Raw genomic sequence first — 16,314 nt, forward strand, 5'->3', positions numbered from 1 at the left:
ACCGGCAAGTCAGTGAATGATAAACGTGACTTACATCATGTAGAAACATGTCAATTGCCACATACCAGGGTGAAGACAACAAACTAAAGAATGGGCGCTGGACCAAATTGTTTGGAATTCGAATCAATCTGGGAACCGCAACATGTTTTGGATTCCCTGGTGAACTCGCAGGGTTTTGTCATAAGAGCTGCTGTGATGTGAATGCTTAATTATTGCCTATAATAATGACATGCTTTGTTCCTATGAACATCAACAATAAATACTTTGAATCCTATTATTTCAAGGATTACATATTAACGTGTAAGTAAGAACGACCCAATTCTAGGACAGCCTGCCCACAGAGACTTGTGGAATAGGAAATAAACTGGAATTGTCAGTCAACGAATTCCGTCCAGTTTAATGTTTTAAAACTGGTGGTAAGTTACATAATTTCCCATTGAGTGTAACCAAATATTTCAGCCCTGTCTTCAGCTCCTCTCTGAACTTAGTCAGACTCAGGCCATAGATACACGTGTTTGTGGAGCAGCTCAGGAGCTGAAGCATGAATCCCATTTGTTGGGCGATGTAGACAGGATTACTGTAGTGTCTGTCTGTATATTCGTAATTCTGCAATTCCCATATTAAGGAACGTACAACATACGTCATCCAGAAGAGAATGAAATTGCCAGAGAGGGCAAACAACAAAACCATGGACTTCCTCCTGTTCTCCATCTCTGGGTCTCTCTGATTCTCAGTGTTCCGGATCCTCTTGCGGACTCTATTTGCCGCTATAATATGCCTGATGGTTAGAGCATTGAAGGACAGAATGAGGAATATGGGAAATAAAGGGGTTATAATACTATTGATATACTCGTAAGCCTTCCAAAAAGTCAAAGTGTAATAGTCATCAGTTGTGACACAGAACCACGCGACACCATCAGTTATAAAGGAGGGCTGGTATGGAAAGTAAAAGGGAAGGCTCCTTAGACAAGCCACTGCCCACACGGCTGATAAAACCACAGCGGCTGTCCTCTCGGTGCAATATTTCGCTGTGAACCTGTGACAACAAATTGTTACAAAGCGATCGAAGGTGAAAGCGACTGTGAACCAAACCGAGCAGTCCCGTGCTGCGATGTACAGGACAAGAATAAGGGAACATATCGGAGTGATGTACAAGAAATTCATTGGGAAATAAATACTATTCATTCGCTTCAGTATCACATCAATGAAAACCAGTGACAGATCGGCCGCTGCCATTCCCAGCAGGTAGCGAGCGATACATTTGGAGAGGCCGCACTTTCCTCGGGACAGGATCACAATCGTCACCAAGTTAACTGTAAAAATTTGGACAATCAGAAAGTTACAACCAGACTCTCCAAAAAGTCTGAGTTTAACAAAATACCAAGTGAAAAAAGCCCCTTCCCCACTTGCCACAATATTAACTTGTTTAAAGTCAAGCCTGCGCCGCTAGTTTAAATAATCAATACAGGTAAAAAGCTCATTAAAATATGAAAATTAGAAACTGAGGGAATTGGAATAACGCATCAGATTGTTCACTGAGCGGATAATGCAATCAGACAGTTCAATCCATTCCAAACAGATCAATAAACCATTTAAAACCCTAATCTCTATGAACAGCGGCTTTGAATAATTTTTCACCATTTAAAACATATTCAGTTTTTCTATTCTTCCTACCAATGTGAATAACCTCACTGTTCCCCACATTATACTCCGTCTGCCACTTAATGTCCACTCGCTTACCCTGAATATATGCATTTGCAGGCTCTGTATCCACCTCAGAGTTACTGTCCCACCTAGCTGTGTATGGTCAGCAAACCTGGATACATTACACTCCGTGCCTTCATCTATGTAATTGATACATATTGTAAATTAGTTGAGATCCAAACACACTTCCTACAGCCTGCCAAACTGAACATGAGCCATTGATCCCAACTCTTTGTTTTCTGTCCTTCCTCTATACTCTATCCATGCTAACATATTACTCCCAAACCCATGAGCCTTTATCTTGTGCAACAACTTGTCATGTGGTACCTTACCGCGATCAAGAATTAATCGGGATATCGGAGGGTAAAAAAGGAAAATAAAATTCAGCAAACATAGATTTCTACCCAGAAGCACTTTGCAAAGCAGGGAGCCTGAAGGTAAAATGTAGATCAGGATGCAATTGCAGATACAGGGGGAGGGAGAAATATGAGAGGATGAGGGGAAGAAGAATTGGACGGAGAGGGAGAGGGAGGATGAGGGGAGGGGAGGTGAAGAGGAATGCTGTGAGGGACGAGGATGTGGAGGTGACGGGATGGGGAAGGGGAGGGGAGAGTGATGGAGGAGAGAGTGATGGAGGGAAAATTGATGGAGCTGGAAAGAGATGGAGGGAGGGGAGTGATGAAGGGGAGAGTGATGGAGAGGGGAGAGTGATGGAGAGGGGAGAGTGATGGAGGAAAAACTGATGGAGGGGAGAGTGATGGAGGGGAGAGGGGGGAGGAAGTGAGGAGAGGGGAAGTGGTGAGGAGCACAGGGGTGATAACTCCAGTTTCCGGCAGAGTCCGAATTTTAATTGGAGTTGATTAAACAGCAGGACTATTATGTATATAATAACTCGAAAGACCTGTTGCTGTAAACTCACTCAGGTATAAACCTGGTTCAACTTTATTCGTGCCTAAAGTGTGCACATGACATGGTACTCACTCTTATATACCAGGGCCTGCGCACATGCGCGTACACCTCGATGACCTCTGACAGTGTCGCCCCCTGGTGTCTAGTGACCCCAAGCATCAATACATAACAACATCCCCCTTCACGATCTTAGTATCGGTCTCTTTAGAAATTAAGATGGTCTGGGGCTTTCCGCTCATGAGTTGATCGTCTCAGTTCAACTCCAGTTCTGGGCGAGCGTTCTGAGTCAGTTATGACTGGAGGCTGAGTAACCAGTCTGATGGGAGTGGTGATGACCATGTCAGAGACTGAAAGTCCAGATTCAGTAGTGACAGCAGAGTTTTCTGATCAAGGAACATTGGCTGGCTGGTCACTGACTGCATTTTCCGCAAATGGTTTCAGTTCATTGTGTGCCGCAGTTTTATCTGATCAACATGTTTCTTGCATATATGCCCATTGTTGAGCACGACAATAAACACTCTGTTACCCTCCTTGGCCGTAACAGTACCAGCGATCCACTTTGGACCTTGCCCATAATTCAGCACATAAACTGGATCGTTAACCAAGATGTCACATGACATTGCAGCATGATCATGATATCATTGCTGATTTTGATGTCTGTTTTCAACACGATCATTCAAATCAGGATGGACAAGAGAAAGCTTGTTCTTGAGACTTCACTTCATCAGTAGTTCAGCAGGGGAGACTTCGGTAAGTGTGTGGTGACTTGTCCTGTAACTAAGCAATATACGTGACAAATGAGTCTGCAATGAACCCTGGGTCACGTGTTTCATGCTTTGCTTGATCGTTTGAACTGCATGCTCTGCTTGACCATTAGAAGCAGGTTTGAATAGAGCAGACCTTATATGTCTGATACCATTGAGTTTCCTGAACTCCTGAAACTCCAGACTTGTGAAGCATGATCTGTTATCGCTCACAACAATGTCAGGCAAACCATGAGTAGCAAACATGACACGAAGGCTCTCAATAGTAGCTGTAGACGTACTGGATGACATAATAATACACTCTAACCACTTTGAATGTGCATTCACCACAACAAAAAACATATTTCCTAGGAAAGGGCCTGCAAAATTGATGTGTATCCTCGACCATGGTTTAGATGGCCACGACCAAAGACTCAGCGGAAATTCTGCTGGTACTTTACTTAGCTGCATGCAGGCATTGCAATGATGCACACATGATTCCAGATCAGAGTCAATTCCAGGCCACCAAAAATGAGCCCTAGCAATGGTTTTCATCATGACAATGCCTGGATGAGTGCTACTTAGTTCACCTACAAATTTTTCTCTGCCTTTCTTAGGCATAACAACACGATTGCCCCACAGTAGACAATCTGACTGAATGGACAGTTCATCTTTGCGACAGTTGTAAGGTTTGATCTCATCACACAACTCCATAGTTATTGCAGACCAATCACCACTGAGGACACACCGTTTCACAACCGATAAAATAAGGTCATGGCTGGTCCTAACTTGTTGAGCAGTGACAGGGATACCTTCTCTCTCAAAAGCATCCATTCTTAGCAGTAGATCTATAGGTTGAGGCATTTGCATATCTGGTGTGAGCGAAGGCAGATGACTCAGTGCATCGGCACAATTCTCAGTGTCCAGTCTGTGGCGAATGACATAATCATAGGTAGACAACGTCTGAATATGGGACGATGCATTGGTATTGATACTTTTGTTTTCCATAAACAATGAAATGAGTGGCTTGTGATCCGTTTCAATTTCAAAACAAAGACCAGGCAGGTACTGATGCATCTTTTTGACCCCATATACACAGGCCAAAGCTTCTTTTTCTACCATGCTGTAAGCTCTTTCCGTTTTTGACAAACTGCTCGAAACACACGCAACAGGTTGTAGCTTACCCGACTCATTTGTTTGTTGGAATGAGTACACAGCCAACCCCATATGATGAAGTACCACAGGCCAATACAAGACGCTTACACAGATCACAGTGAACAAGCAGTTTGTTTGAACAGAGCAGATTCGTAGCTTTCTCAAAAGTTCTATCTTGAGATACACCCCAGACCCAGTTGTCTGAGCAGCATGTGCAGTGGCTCTAGTAAGGTGCTTAATCCAGGTAAGAAATTTTTGAAGTAGTTGGGTAGCCCAAGGAATGAACACAGCTTCATCACATACTGAGTTCTGGGTGCAATTTTGATGGCCTTGGTTTTCGAATCGGTGGGCCTGATACCATCAGCAGCAATCATCCTCCCCAGGAATTCAACTTCAGTTGCCATGAAGACACACTTCGATCGTTTCAGCCTGAGTCCCACTTTGTCCAAACGATGTAGGACTTTTTCAAGATTGTTCAGATGTCCAGCAGTGTTGCCACCTTTGACCAGAATGTCATCTTGAAACACGACGGTTCTAGGAACGGACATCAGTAGTGTCGAGGAAACTTAGCTTAAATTAACTCAGGCGGAGACTTTCAGAATTTGCTTCGAGAGAAGTTTATTACTAAAACTAACAAGATATCTTGGAGAGCCCGCTTAGTCCTTACCAAGGCAGAACTCTGAAGTTAACAGGCAAATGTGCTCTATTCTTATACTATTGAAACAGGAATTTTATCTGTAACTTACCACTCAAGTACATTATTCATACATTCTTTGTAAATGCCATCAAAGCAAGAACTTTATCTAAAACTTCACACATAAATATTATTCATATATTCCGTGAGTACAAAGGTCATCTATTATACATGAGCATTATTCATACATTACAAAGGTCATCCCGGTAGGCACATTTTATCTCTTTCTTGCATAGTTTCTCCCTGTCCTTCTGTTGATAACCAGCTATCTGGATACCCATGTAAACACCAGATAGTCATGTATATAGAATTTTCTGTTCTTTGAGGTTGATAAGGTTCGGTAATTCTCTCCAGCTTCGTGAATTGTACAGAGTCAGCAAAAGCGAACTTAACCCTTCCTTTAACCTAGGACAAGGATTGGGTTTTTTCTTCTACAACTCCCTCCTTGTTGATCCTTTTCAGATCAACATGGTCTCATATGTTGGAAAAAGGGGGCTCATATCCATCCGGGTAGGGTCGCATTTCCAGGCATTTCTCCTCATCGTAATCATCTATATTTTCTTCTATGCGATTTAACCTTTCTTTTATGAACACACCCTTTCTTTCTACACGGGATACTAGGCTCATTACTTGACCCATCAATTTTTTCACTTTTAACCATATTGCACAAATGATTATCAATAGCGCAAGCATAACTGCACCCATGATTACTATGGGGTGTATAGCTAGTTTCAATACGGCTGAGGCCCTTGGGGACCATCCGTAAAACACATCCCACCAGTGGTGTATCGTTAAGGCGGTGACCTCATCAGCGATTCTTACTAGTTGTCCCTTCCTGTAAGCCATTTCAATTCTAAACTGGTGGATGTCTCTGCCTTGTTTAGACAGAGCTTCCTCAATTTGCTTGTCATTACGTATCAAATTGTGCAGTCTGGTCAGATTAATTATCTGGGGGTCAATCCTGTGCACAGACAGGTATTTTTCTACATTTTGCCATTGCCCAAAGTTATAGGTTCTTTTTTCTTCAGGGTCATACAAGGTGTATACTCCTCTTACACAAGTATTAATGGGGGGCCTATATAGAATTCCATCCAGATAGACCGATTTATTTCCCGTCATACAGACTTCATTCGGACCAATTTCTGCAATCTCAGCGTCATTTGTCGGCCTCAGTTCCCACTTACATACTCCTGTGGGGTGTTTCAATGTACATGGTTCGTAAATGGCAGTCTGATAGGGACACACCATCCCAAATGGCCATCTATCACATCCCCTATGGTGATGAGTCAAATTCTTTTCATCGACCCAATCTCCTTTAAACTCCGGGTACCAGAAATTCTGTCCAAACAACTGGGGCATTACTTGAAACTGACACCAAATTTCTTGCTTCGTCCTATTTACTATTTCCATAGTTATATTACATCCATTTGAATCACAACTGGTATATCTTTCTTGGGGCTTAATAGTTAAATTAAGAAGCTTATCCTTCTGATTAATTCCCAACAACCTTTCCCACGTGTCAGTATGGAAGGACAATATTTTCCTCTCCAGCTCAGCTCTCAATAGCTGCCTGATCAGTTCTTTAATCATGCACTGGGTGTACTTATTTATTCCCTGCTGCTCCTTCATCAGGTTCTCTATCTCCTTTTCTATCCTTTCATTCTGCTTCCAGGTCATTTTGTCCGTTACGTAACCTGATACTTGTAGTTGTTGTAACCCTTCATCCCAGGCGTTCCTTATTCTTCTGCCTTCTCCTACCAGTCCTCCGACGACCTGGATCTTATTTTGTAGGGCCTCAATATCCATAGTGTTTAATGCTCCTATCCCGGCTCCTACCCCACCTAGCACAGTCCCTAACACATCCCCTTTCTTTCTCGGAGGTTTCTCTTTTCTAAAGGACACTTCAACATTAGTGGTGTTACAGCCGCCTTTTTCTTTTGGAGGATATTTAATTTGAACTGTTAAATGTAATACTCCTGGGGACCTTACCAGGTGGTCAGCATCCGTTTCAAGTGTCCCGGATCTGTTGGGGAATGCTTATTCTGGTTGTGTTTAATATAAGTTATTCCGTTTATTATTTTTGTGAGATTCATACACTTTACCCATTCCCATCTTCCTATTTCAAAGTGACAATTCTCCTTGGGTCCACATAATGTGCCATTGGTTTCCTGACTCTCACCTTGGTCTGTGCTGGTCAGGCAAGTCATGTCCACCTCCCAGTTCAGGGATATATTAAATCCTTCCTCACTGGTCACTTTCACCTCTCCTGATCGCTGATCTATTCCTACGCCGCAAGCTTTACACCTCACTGTGAAATTCCCTATCTTGCAGTTTTCTCGTTCTGGGCATGTAAAGTTGCCTTGCTGCGTCGTCTTATCAATTTTCTCCCACTTTACATCTCCCTTCCATACCTTCCCTTCTTCAAGTAATTCTTCCTCCTGTCTGACTCTCCTTACTGCTAAAAGGATTAGAACGCCCAGTGTCCATTTATAGTTCTTCCAACAACCCCACCTCATCTTCTCTTTTCTGTTTTCTTCTATAACACTCTTGAACTAATTTGTTACAATAACCACACGCGAGCACGATAGTAACAGTGACCAGAGCAATGAAGGCCCAAGTTGGCGCACAAATGAGTTCGGACATTCGGCCTTGGATATACGGGCAGGTACAGTTCTTTTAGCGAGAAGATGGCTGTTTTCTTAGTCGGGCGACCGCAGCTCGTCCTGGTTCAACTTTTTTCTTTCGGCTGTGATTCGTCGGGGAAATAATATTTACAACGGGTCGCATGCACAAAGTTCGGGTGCTTTTCCAACTTCAGAGCGGTTCGTGTTGTGAGGATGATCTGATATGGTCCTTTCCACCTAGAAGAAAAGGATTCTTTATTTAATGTTTTTACTAACACTTGATCTCCAGGTCTGAAAGGGTGCATATTTCCTTCCGACGGGGGCACCTGTGTCTGCTTTATTTGTTCGTGCAGACTCCTTGCTATTTCACACATGGCTTGAGCATACTTTAGCGATTTTTCATCACTCCAAATTAATGTCATTTTTTCAGCCACCAGTGGTGGTTTTACGCCGGTAGGCATTGGTCTTCCCAGCAAGGCTTCATGTGGTGTCAAACCGGTATTTCGGTTTCTTTGGTTTCTTATCGTATACAGTACCAAAGGTAAGGCATCTGGCCACTTTAGTCCTGTCTCCTGACATACCTTGGTGAGGGTAGATTTTATTATCCCATTTACTCGCTCTACAATTCCTGAGGACTGTGGCTGATAAGGTATATGTAACTTCCACTGGAATCCTAATGCTTCTGCAAGATTTTTCACTATTTTTCCTGTGAAGTGTGTTCCCCTGTCACTGTTAATTCCCATAGGTATCCCATATCTTGGTATTATTTCTTTAAATAGAATTTTTACTACTGTTCGGGCATCATCTTTCCTGGTGGCGTACACTTCTACCCACCTTGTGAACATATCTACTATGACTAATAGATACTTGAGACCTGATACTGGAGGCATGTGAACAAAATCAATTTGTAAATTTTCAAAGGGCATACTTGGTTGGGGTAGATGATCATATTCAGCAGGTGTTTTACCTCTGTTATTTTGTTGACAAATTTGGCATGTTCTAGCAACTTTTTCAATTATCACCGTTATTCCTGGTGCATACCATTGTGCATTAATAGCATGTATCATCCCTCCCTTGCCCATGTGAGCCCGACCGTGTGCTAGGCAAGACAGGGGCAGAAATAGAGATCTAGGGCAAACAGTTCGCCCATCAGGGTGATACCAGATGTCGTTTTTCAGAAAACAACCCTGGTTTTCCCAAGTCCTTCTTTCTTGCATGGTAACTTGTTGTTGGGCTGTTTTAAGTTATTGGATGTCAAGTACCTGTGGAGGGGAGACTGCGACTGCTTGAAGGCAGTATGCCTTTGCCGAAGCGGCCTGTTTGGCTGCCTCGTCAGCCCTCCTATTTCCTACTGATACTTCATCCTCACCGGTTGTGTGAGCTGCACATTTGATAACGGCCACCCTACTTGGCAACTGAATGGCGTCTAATAAATTAAGCACCAATTGAGAGTGCTTAATATGCTTTCCTCCAGAGGTGATAAAGCCTCTGTTTTTCCATAGTTGTCCAAAATCATGGACCACACCAAATGCATATCTGGAATCAGTATAGATATTGGCAGTTTGATCTTTTGCTATTATACAAGCTCTAGTGAGGGCAAACAATTCAGCCGCCTGAGCCGAGGTTCCGGGAGGCAGGGCAAATGCTTCAACAGTTTCATGTGGGTTTACAATAGCATAGCCTGCCAAAAATAAATCATCTGACGGCCTGTTCGATGATCCATCTGTATAGAGAATGAGATCAGGATTGTTCATAGGCTCTGTGAGCAAATCTGGTCTTGGCAAGGTGGCTATTTCCACTGTTAATAGACAATCATGCTGGTCTGGATCTTCTACTTCAGTAGTAGGAAGGAAAGTGGCTGGGTTTACTACTGGTGCGCGCCAAAAGGTATAATTAGGGTGTGACAGCAGTAATACCTCATAACCGGTTCTTCTAGATGCTGTAAAATGTTGTGTGGCAGCGGAATTCAACAGTAATAACACAGCGTGAGCTGTCACGACAGTACATGGATAGTCCAAAACAATAGGTACCGACTTCTCTACCATGACCGCGGTGGCTGCTACGGCACGCAGACATGCTGGCATTCCCCTTACCACTGGAGGCAGCAAAACCGAATAATAAGCCACTGGTCTATTTCCCCCACCGTGTTCTTGGGTTAGTACGGCTGTTGCGAATCCTTCCTTTTCATTTACATACAGTTGAAAAGGTTTTCCATAATTTGGAAGTCCCAACGCCGGGGCATTAGTGATCGCTTTCTTTAACTGTTTGAATGCTTCCTCTCTCTCAGGGGTCCATTCCACCTTGGGTGGGGCATCATTCAGAGCAGCTGATCTTAGGACTGCATCCCATTCCCGATAATCAGGGATCCATTGTCTACAGTACCCAACCATCCCCAAAAATGACAAGATATCCTTCTTTGTCTTAGGTATGGTGGCTTTTTGAATTGTCTGAATTCTTTCTGGTCCTAACTGCCTTTGCCCATGAGATATGTTAAAACCCAGGTACTGGACTTGAGTCTGACAAAACTGCAATTTTTGTAACGATGCTCGGTGCCCTCTTTCACATAGGTGTTGCAATAGTTTCAGGGAGACCTGCATACAACTATATCCGTGGCTGGAAGCCACAAGCAAATCATTCGCATACTGCAGCAGTATGGACTGGACTGATAAGGTACAATCTTCGAGGTCTCTCTTTACTGCAGCGGCATATACTGCGGGGCTTTCTGTATACCTTTGGGGCAACCTGGTCCAGGTGTACTGCTGTTTTTTGTAGGTGAAGGCAAACAGATACTGACTCTCTTGACTTAATGGGATGGAGAAAAAGGCTGAACACAAATCTACCACCGTAAAGACAGTTGCTGTTGGTGGGATAGCAGATAGTATAATGTTGGTGTCCGGTACCACAGGGGTGATAGGGACCACTATCTTGTTAATAGCTCTCAGATCTTGCACAAATCTCCACTCATTTGGCCTATCAACCTTCGGTATGGGCAGTATCGGAGTGTTACACGGGCTCTGTGTCTTTTCTAGAACTCCTTGTTCCAACAATGCAGAAATGACTGGCTTTATCCCATTTTCTGCCTCTGGAGGCAGTCTGTACTGCCTAATGCTTGGTAACACGGCGTTCTTTATCAATTGTACCCGATGGGGTACTGCAGAGTGTACTTTCCCAACATGATTCTTATGTTTTGCCCAAAGTTCCGAAGACACTTGATTCAATGCCATTGGCAGCTTAGGGCTCGGTTGCTCAGGGGGCTGCTGTTTTTTAAAAATGGAGGCATGTCCTTTACCCTTCCACCAGAGAATCCCCCTAGTGCGGGTGATAAATTCTATCTGAACATTCTGTAATCCTATTACTGCCCAAGGTTGATAACCTGGTTGCTGTTTTTCCTTATCGATTTCCACGATCATTGGACCCATATCTCTGGGTTTCGCCGGCGGTTTTACGGCTAATGTCAAATGGGGTGTCGAGTTTTCTTCTCTAAACCGCTCCTGCTGTAAGGGTGTCAAATCCATGGCTACCCCTAATCCTTCTGGTCCGAAATAGATGCGGGGTGTAGCTTTTATTATCTCTTCTTTGTTGAGAGAGGGCTGTATTAAGCACTGGTAAGTTTCAGCTTTCGGTCGAGTGTACCAGGCTGTGCAGTGAAGCTGAACTGCCTCAAAGCTTGTTAAAATTATATCCATCAATTCTTCGGTATTAGAGTCGAATTTAGTTTTTAAGTTTTGTACAATTTCCTGTATCAAAGGGGAATAGAAGTTGCCATTCAACTGCCAATAATAGAGGGTAGCCTTTTTGTTGCTCTCTTCCCCCTTTTCTCCCTCAATCCCCTTGAGGAACTGATGGATTTTATTAGGTGGGAGCTCCATGAACTTTCCCTCCTGTGTACAATAAATTGTGGCTCCCAATTTACATAAAGTCTGTCTTCCTAATAAAGGGAGAGGCGCTGTTTTAGAGACTATCAAAGCCTTGTCATTAACTTGTTGTCCTTCAATAATCAATCTGGTAGGTTCAGATAAAAATTCTTTCATGGGGATACCGGCCACGCCCAAGCTTAAGACGGTTGTGTTGCTTACAGGTAATCCCACAGAGGGTGATACAGAAGACATAGTAGCACCGGTATCCACCAGGAACTCCACATAGGTGTTCCCTACTTTTACTACTACTAGAGGGTTTTCTTCTATGTCGGCTGATAAGCAGAGGGCTGCCGCCTGTACCACTATGCCTCCGGGGCATCCCTATGCTGATTGGTGTGGGTTGGGGTTAGAGAACGAGAACTGAGGGATCAATGAAGGTGGAGGTTCGGGGAAGTTCCCTTGTAACCTTCCAGGCTGCTTCGGTGGGCATCTGCAATCCCGGGCCCAATGTCTTTTTCTTCCACAATTTCTACACTCATCTTGGGATCGATCTCATGGGGGCCACTGTCCCCTTCCCTTTCCTCGTCCTTGTCCCCCAAACCCTCCTTTATTATTCTGTGTGTACCCTCTTCCTTTTTGCTGATAGTATTGACCTGTCGTTTTGGCCTTATTGTCTCTATAGGTGAATAGTCCCTCTCTATCCATATTGGCTAGCACTGTAATGGTCTCTTTCCAACCTTTTCCTTGCCAGTCTAGAACCTTTATTTTATAGGTTCTCGCGTGTTGTGGCAACATACAATTTAACAAGGTTTGTACTGCCAATGGTTCATGTTGATCCATGGGTATTCCGGCATGTTCGTCCCAACTATTTTTCCATCTGCCGGCGAAGTCTATCATTGATTCTTCCGCCTTCTGCAAGCAGCGGGTGACTTCCCCTATATCCCCATGCTTTTTAGCCCCTTGCATAATTGCGTTCTTTCCTCGGTGTTTCAGCCAATGGTTTAATGACTCATTGCCGGCCTCCACCAAGTCATCATTAACTCTCCAGTCTCCGTTTTCCCCTGCTGGGATGGGGAACATATCCTTTACTCCCTGCCAGGAAGATCCATAGGCTGCTTGCAATAATAATTTAACATTTCCTGGGAGTGGATTGTAAATTGTACATGTTTGCTCAAGCCAGTTGTGGAATGCTACCGGTTTCTTCACCGGATTTGGGGCGGCCGAGATCATATCTCTGGCCTCTCCCGGGGACCAGGGTTTTAAAACCGCTGTGGTTCCTATCATTACCCTGGGATTTTGGAGGAGGAGGGTAGAGTCGGCTCCTGCCTGGGCTGGGGTTGTTTGCGACCTTAGTCGAGAACTCATCCCAGATCTCTGATTGACTTCCCCTCCCTCTGCTGCTTCAGCCCCTGCTCCTAATAACTCCGGGTTTCCTCCATCGGCTCCTCCATTAGGTGGTGGGGCCGGGAGGACAGCTAGTTCTCTCCGGGCTTGATCTCTATGGGCAATAACCATTTCTATAATTTCCAGCCAGCTATTTCGCTTTGGGGGTTCTATACGAGGATAAAGTCCCACGGTGGGTGCTGAGGGGATAGGGAGGTTTGGAGGGCTATAAGAGGGAGGTTTTTCATTTTCCCCCTTTTCTTTTCCTCCTGATTTATTCTCCGAATTTTTATTTTTCGGAGGCTGATGTCTCTTAGCAACCTCAATCCATTTATTAAAACAATTTTCCATGTAATCCTTGTCCCAAGTAGGGTCTTCCCCTCCTTCTCTGGTTATTTTTCTCCATTCCTCTATTAAGGATAACTTAAAACTTCCTCCATACGGCCAGTCCCCATCAGACCAACCGTACAAATCGCTGCTAAACGTTACCGCGTATCTGTCGTCTCCGGTTTCTTTAATTACAGTGTCCGCCGGCGAGCCATGGGATCTCCTACCTTCTCTCGTTGCTTTACTACCTTACGGATTTTCTTCTCGGTTTGAGGATTTAACTTCATTCTTTCAGTTGAGGGATTGTCCTTCTTTCCTTCTCTAGGAACTGGGCGTAAGCGCCCTGCTCGACTAGAGCCGTTTCCCATTCTTCCAGGTGCAACTTCTCGCGGTTTTTTTCTGAAATGAGAGTTAGAACACTCCTACAAAATATACAATAATAATTTACAAAGCGCTCACCGGTGTTCTCTTTTCCGCTCAGCTCGGGGTCTCCTTTTGCCTTTTTGTTACTTTAGCTTCTTTACGGTAGCTACCTTAAATGCCTCACCCCCTCCTGGGGATCTCGGCGGCCTGTCCTTTGTCTTTTGGACTGCCTAGGTACCTTCCTCCTTTCAGCTAGGAAGGTCCTCTTTTTAATTCCTCTTTTCTTTAAAAGTTAAATTTTAGTTCTTTTTTGGATCTCGTTAAAAGAGATCCTGCCGACTACGCCAAAAACTGTCGAGGAAACTTAGCTTAAATTAACTCAGGCGGAGACTTTCAGAATTTGCTTCGAGAGAAGTTTATTACTAAAACTAACAAGATATCTTGGAGAGCCCGCTTAGTCCTTACCAAGGCAGAACTCTGAAGTTAACAGGCAAATGTGCTCTATTCTTATACTATTGAAACAGGAATTTTATCTGTAACTTACCACTCAAGTACATTATTCATACATTCTTTGTAAATGCCATCAAAGCAAGAACTTTATCTAAAACTTCACACATAAATATTATTCATATATTCCGTGAGTACAAAGGTCATCTATTATACATGAGCATTATTCATACATTACAAAGGTCATCCCGGTAGGCACATTTTATCTCTTTCTTGCATAGTTTCTTCCTGTCCTTCTGTTGATAACCAGCTATCTGGATACCCATGTAAACACCAGATAGTCATGTATATAGAATTTTCTGTTCTTTGAGGTTGATAAGGTTCGGTAATTTTCTCCAGCTTCGTGAATTGTACAGAGTCAGCAAAAGCGAACTTAACCCTTCCTTTAACCTAGGACAAGGATTGGGTTTTTTCTTCTACAAGTAGACTCTTCATGTTCCTCTGAAATATGGCAGCAGCCAAACGGATTCCAAAAGGACACCTCTTGTAGACAAACAGTCCTTTATGGGTGTTGATGCAGGTGAGTTTCTTTGAAGTGTCAACAAGCTCCTGTGTCATATAGGCCGACATCAGATCCAGTTTAGTGAACGACTTTCCACCAGCTAGCATTGCGAAAAGGTCATCAGCCTTCAGTAGTGGATACTGATCCTGTTTCGAAAATCAGTTGATCGTAACCTTGTAGTCTCCACAGATCCTAACAGTGCCATCATTCTTTAACACAGGAACAAATGACTGGCCCATTCATTAAATTCTGTCGGTGGTATGACCCCTTCACGTTGGAGTCTGTCAAGCACAATTTCAAACTTCTCCCTCATTATGTACGGAACAGACCGAGCTTTGTGATAGACCGGTCTTGCATCAGAGTCCAGGTGAATCCAGCAAAATTGCCAAAGCCCAGTTCAAGCAAAGAAGGAACTTCTTCAGCACTTGAACACACAAAGTGTCATCCACCTAAGACAACGTATTGATATCATTCCAGTCCCATTTGATTTTTTGAGCCAATTCCTGCCGAACAGTGTTGGACCATTGCCTGGGATGATCAATAATGGTAAATTATGAACCACACCATCATACGACACCTTGATTACTGCACTGCCAATCAGCAGTATGAGTTCCTTAATGTAAGTACCCAACTTGGCATTGACTGGACTCAGCTTATGCTTCACAGCCTCAGTGTCCCACAGCTTGTTGAATGTTCTTTGGCTCATTATCGATTGACTCGCTCCCGTGTCCAGCTCCATTGATACAGGCACGCCTTTTAGCTTTACATTAACCATTATTGGTTGGCTCTTTGTCAGGAACGAATACAGACCATACACTTCCTCCTCGGATATTTCGGATTGCATATCCGGGCCAGCACTAGACAGGCCTTTGTCACCAATGTGATGACCAGCAGCATCCTTGCTCAGTTGTGGGCACATTCGCTAAAGATGGCCCACTTTCGAACAGCTGTTACAGATGTACTTTTTAAACCAACACTGATGAGGCTGATGATTGCCCCCACAATGCCAACAGGGTGAAATCGGATTCGTACCAGTTGGTGGACTTTGAGCAGCTACAGGTTTCACATAAGCAGTCAAGTAGGCCCTGCCATAAACTGCTCTGCCAGGCGACGACACATTCTTGTTTACAGTGCTTGCCATGGAGCTCCGAATCTCGATGATATCTGCCTTAAATTATCTTCAGTCGCCATGCATGCCTGGGCTCAAATCCAGTGTTTCTGCAGCCAATAATTGTCGAAAGATCACATCATGGTTGATGTCTGTGATGAAGAAATCTCCCAGCATGTCTTCCAATGCATTTCCGAACATACACGGCTCAGCCAGACATCTTAGGTCGGCGACAAATCCCAACACATCCTGGCCCTCAGCACAAACATGTGTGTCGAAGCGATAGCGTGAGATGATGATCCCCTCTTTTGGCTTGAGATGTTTACGCACTAGAGTGCACAACTCTTCGTAGTCTTTGTCCGTTGGACGTGGAGGCGAGAAAAGACTCTTTATAAGGCCATGAATTATTGGACCACAAACAGTGAGGAAAACTGCCCT

General features: G+C 43.9%; 1 protein-coding gene across 1 annotated transcript; it reads right to left on the bottom strand.

The window, feature by feature from the left end:
- Positions 1-396: 396 nt before the first annotated feature.
- LOC139250267 (probable G-protein coupled receptor 139) lies at positions 397-15,909 on the bottom strand. The gene is made up of 2 exons (XM_070872766.1): positions 15,801-15,909; positions 397-1,313 (listed from the first exon to the last, which is right to left on the bottom strand). Exons 1-2 carry the CDS (start codon positions 15,907-15,909, stop codon positions 397-399), a joined length of 1,026 nt encoding a protein of 341 aa, XP_070728867.1.
- Positions 15,910-16,314: the final 405 nt, after the last annotated feature.

The sequence above is a fragment of the Pristiophorus japonicus genome, unplaced genomic scaffold (assembly GCF_044704955.1).
Source record: "Pristiophorus japonicus isolate sPriJap1 unplaced genomic scaffold, sPriJap1.hap1 HAP1_SCAFFOLD_361, whole genome shotgun sequence".
Taxonomy (NCBI): Eukaryota; Metazoa; Chordata; class Chondrichthyes; family Pristiophoridae; genus Pristiophorus; species Pristiophorus japonicus.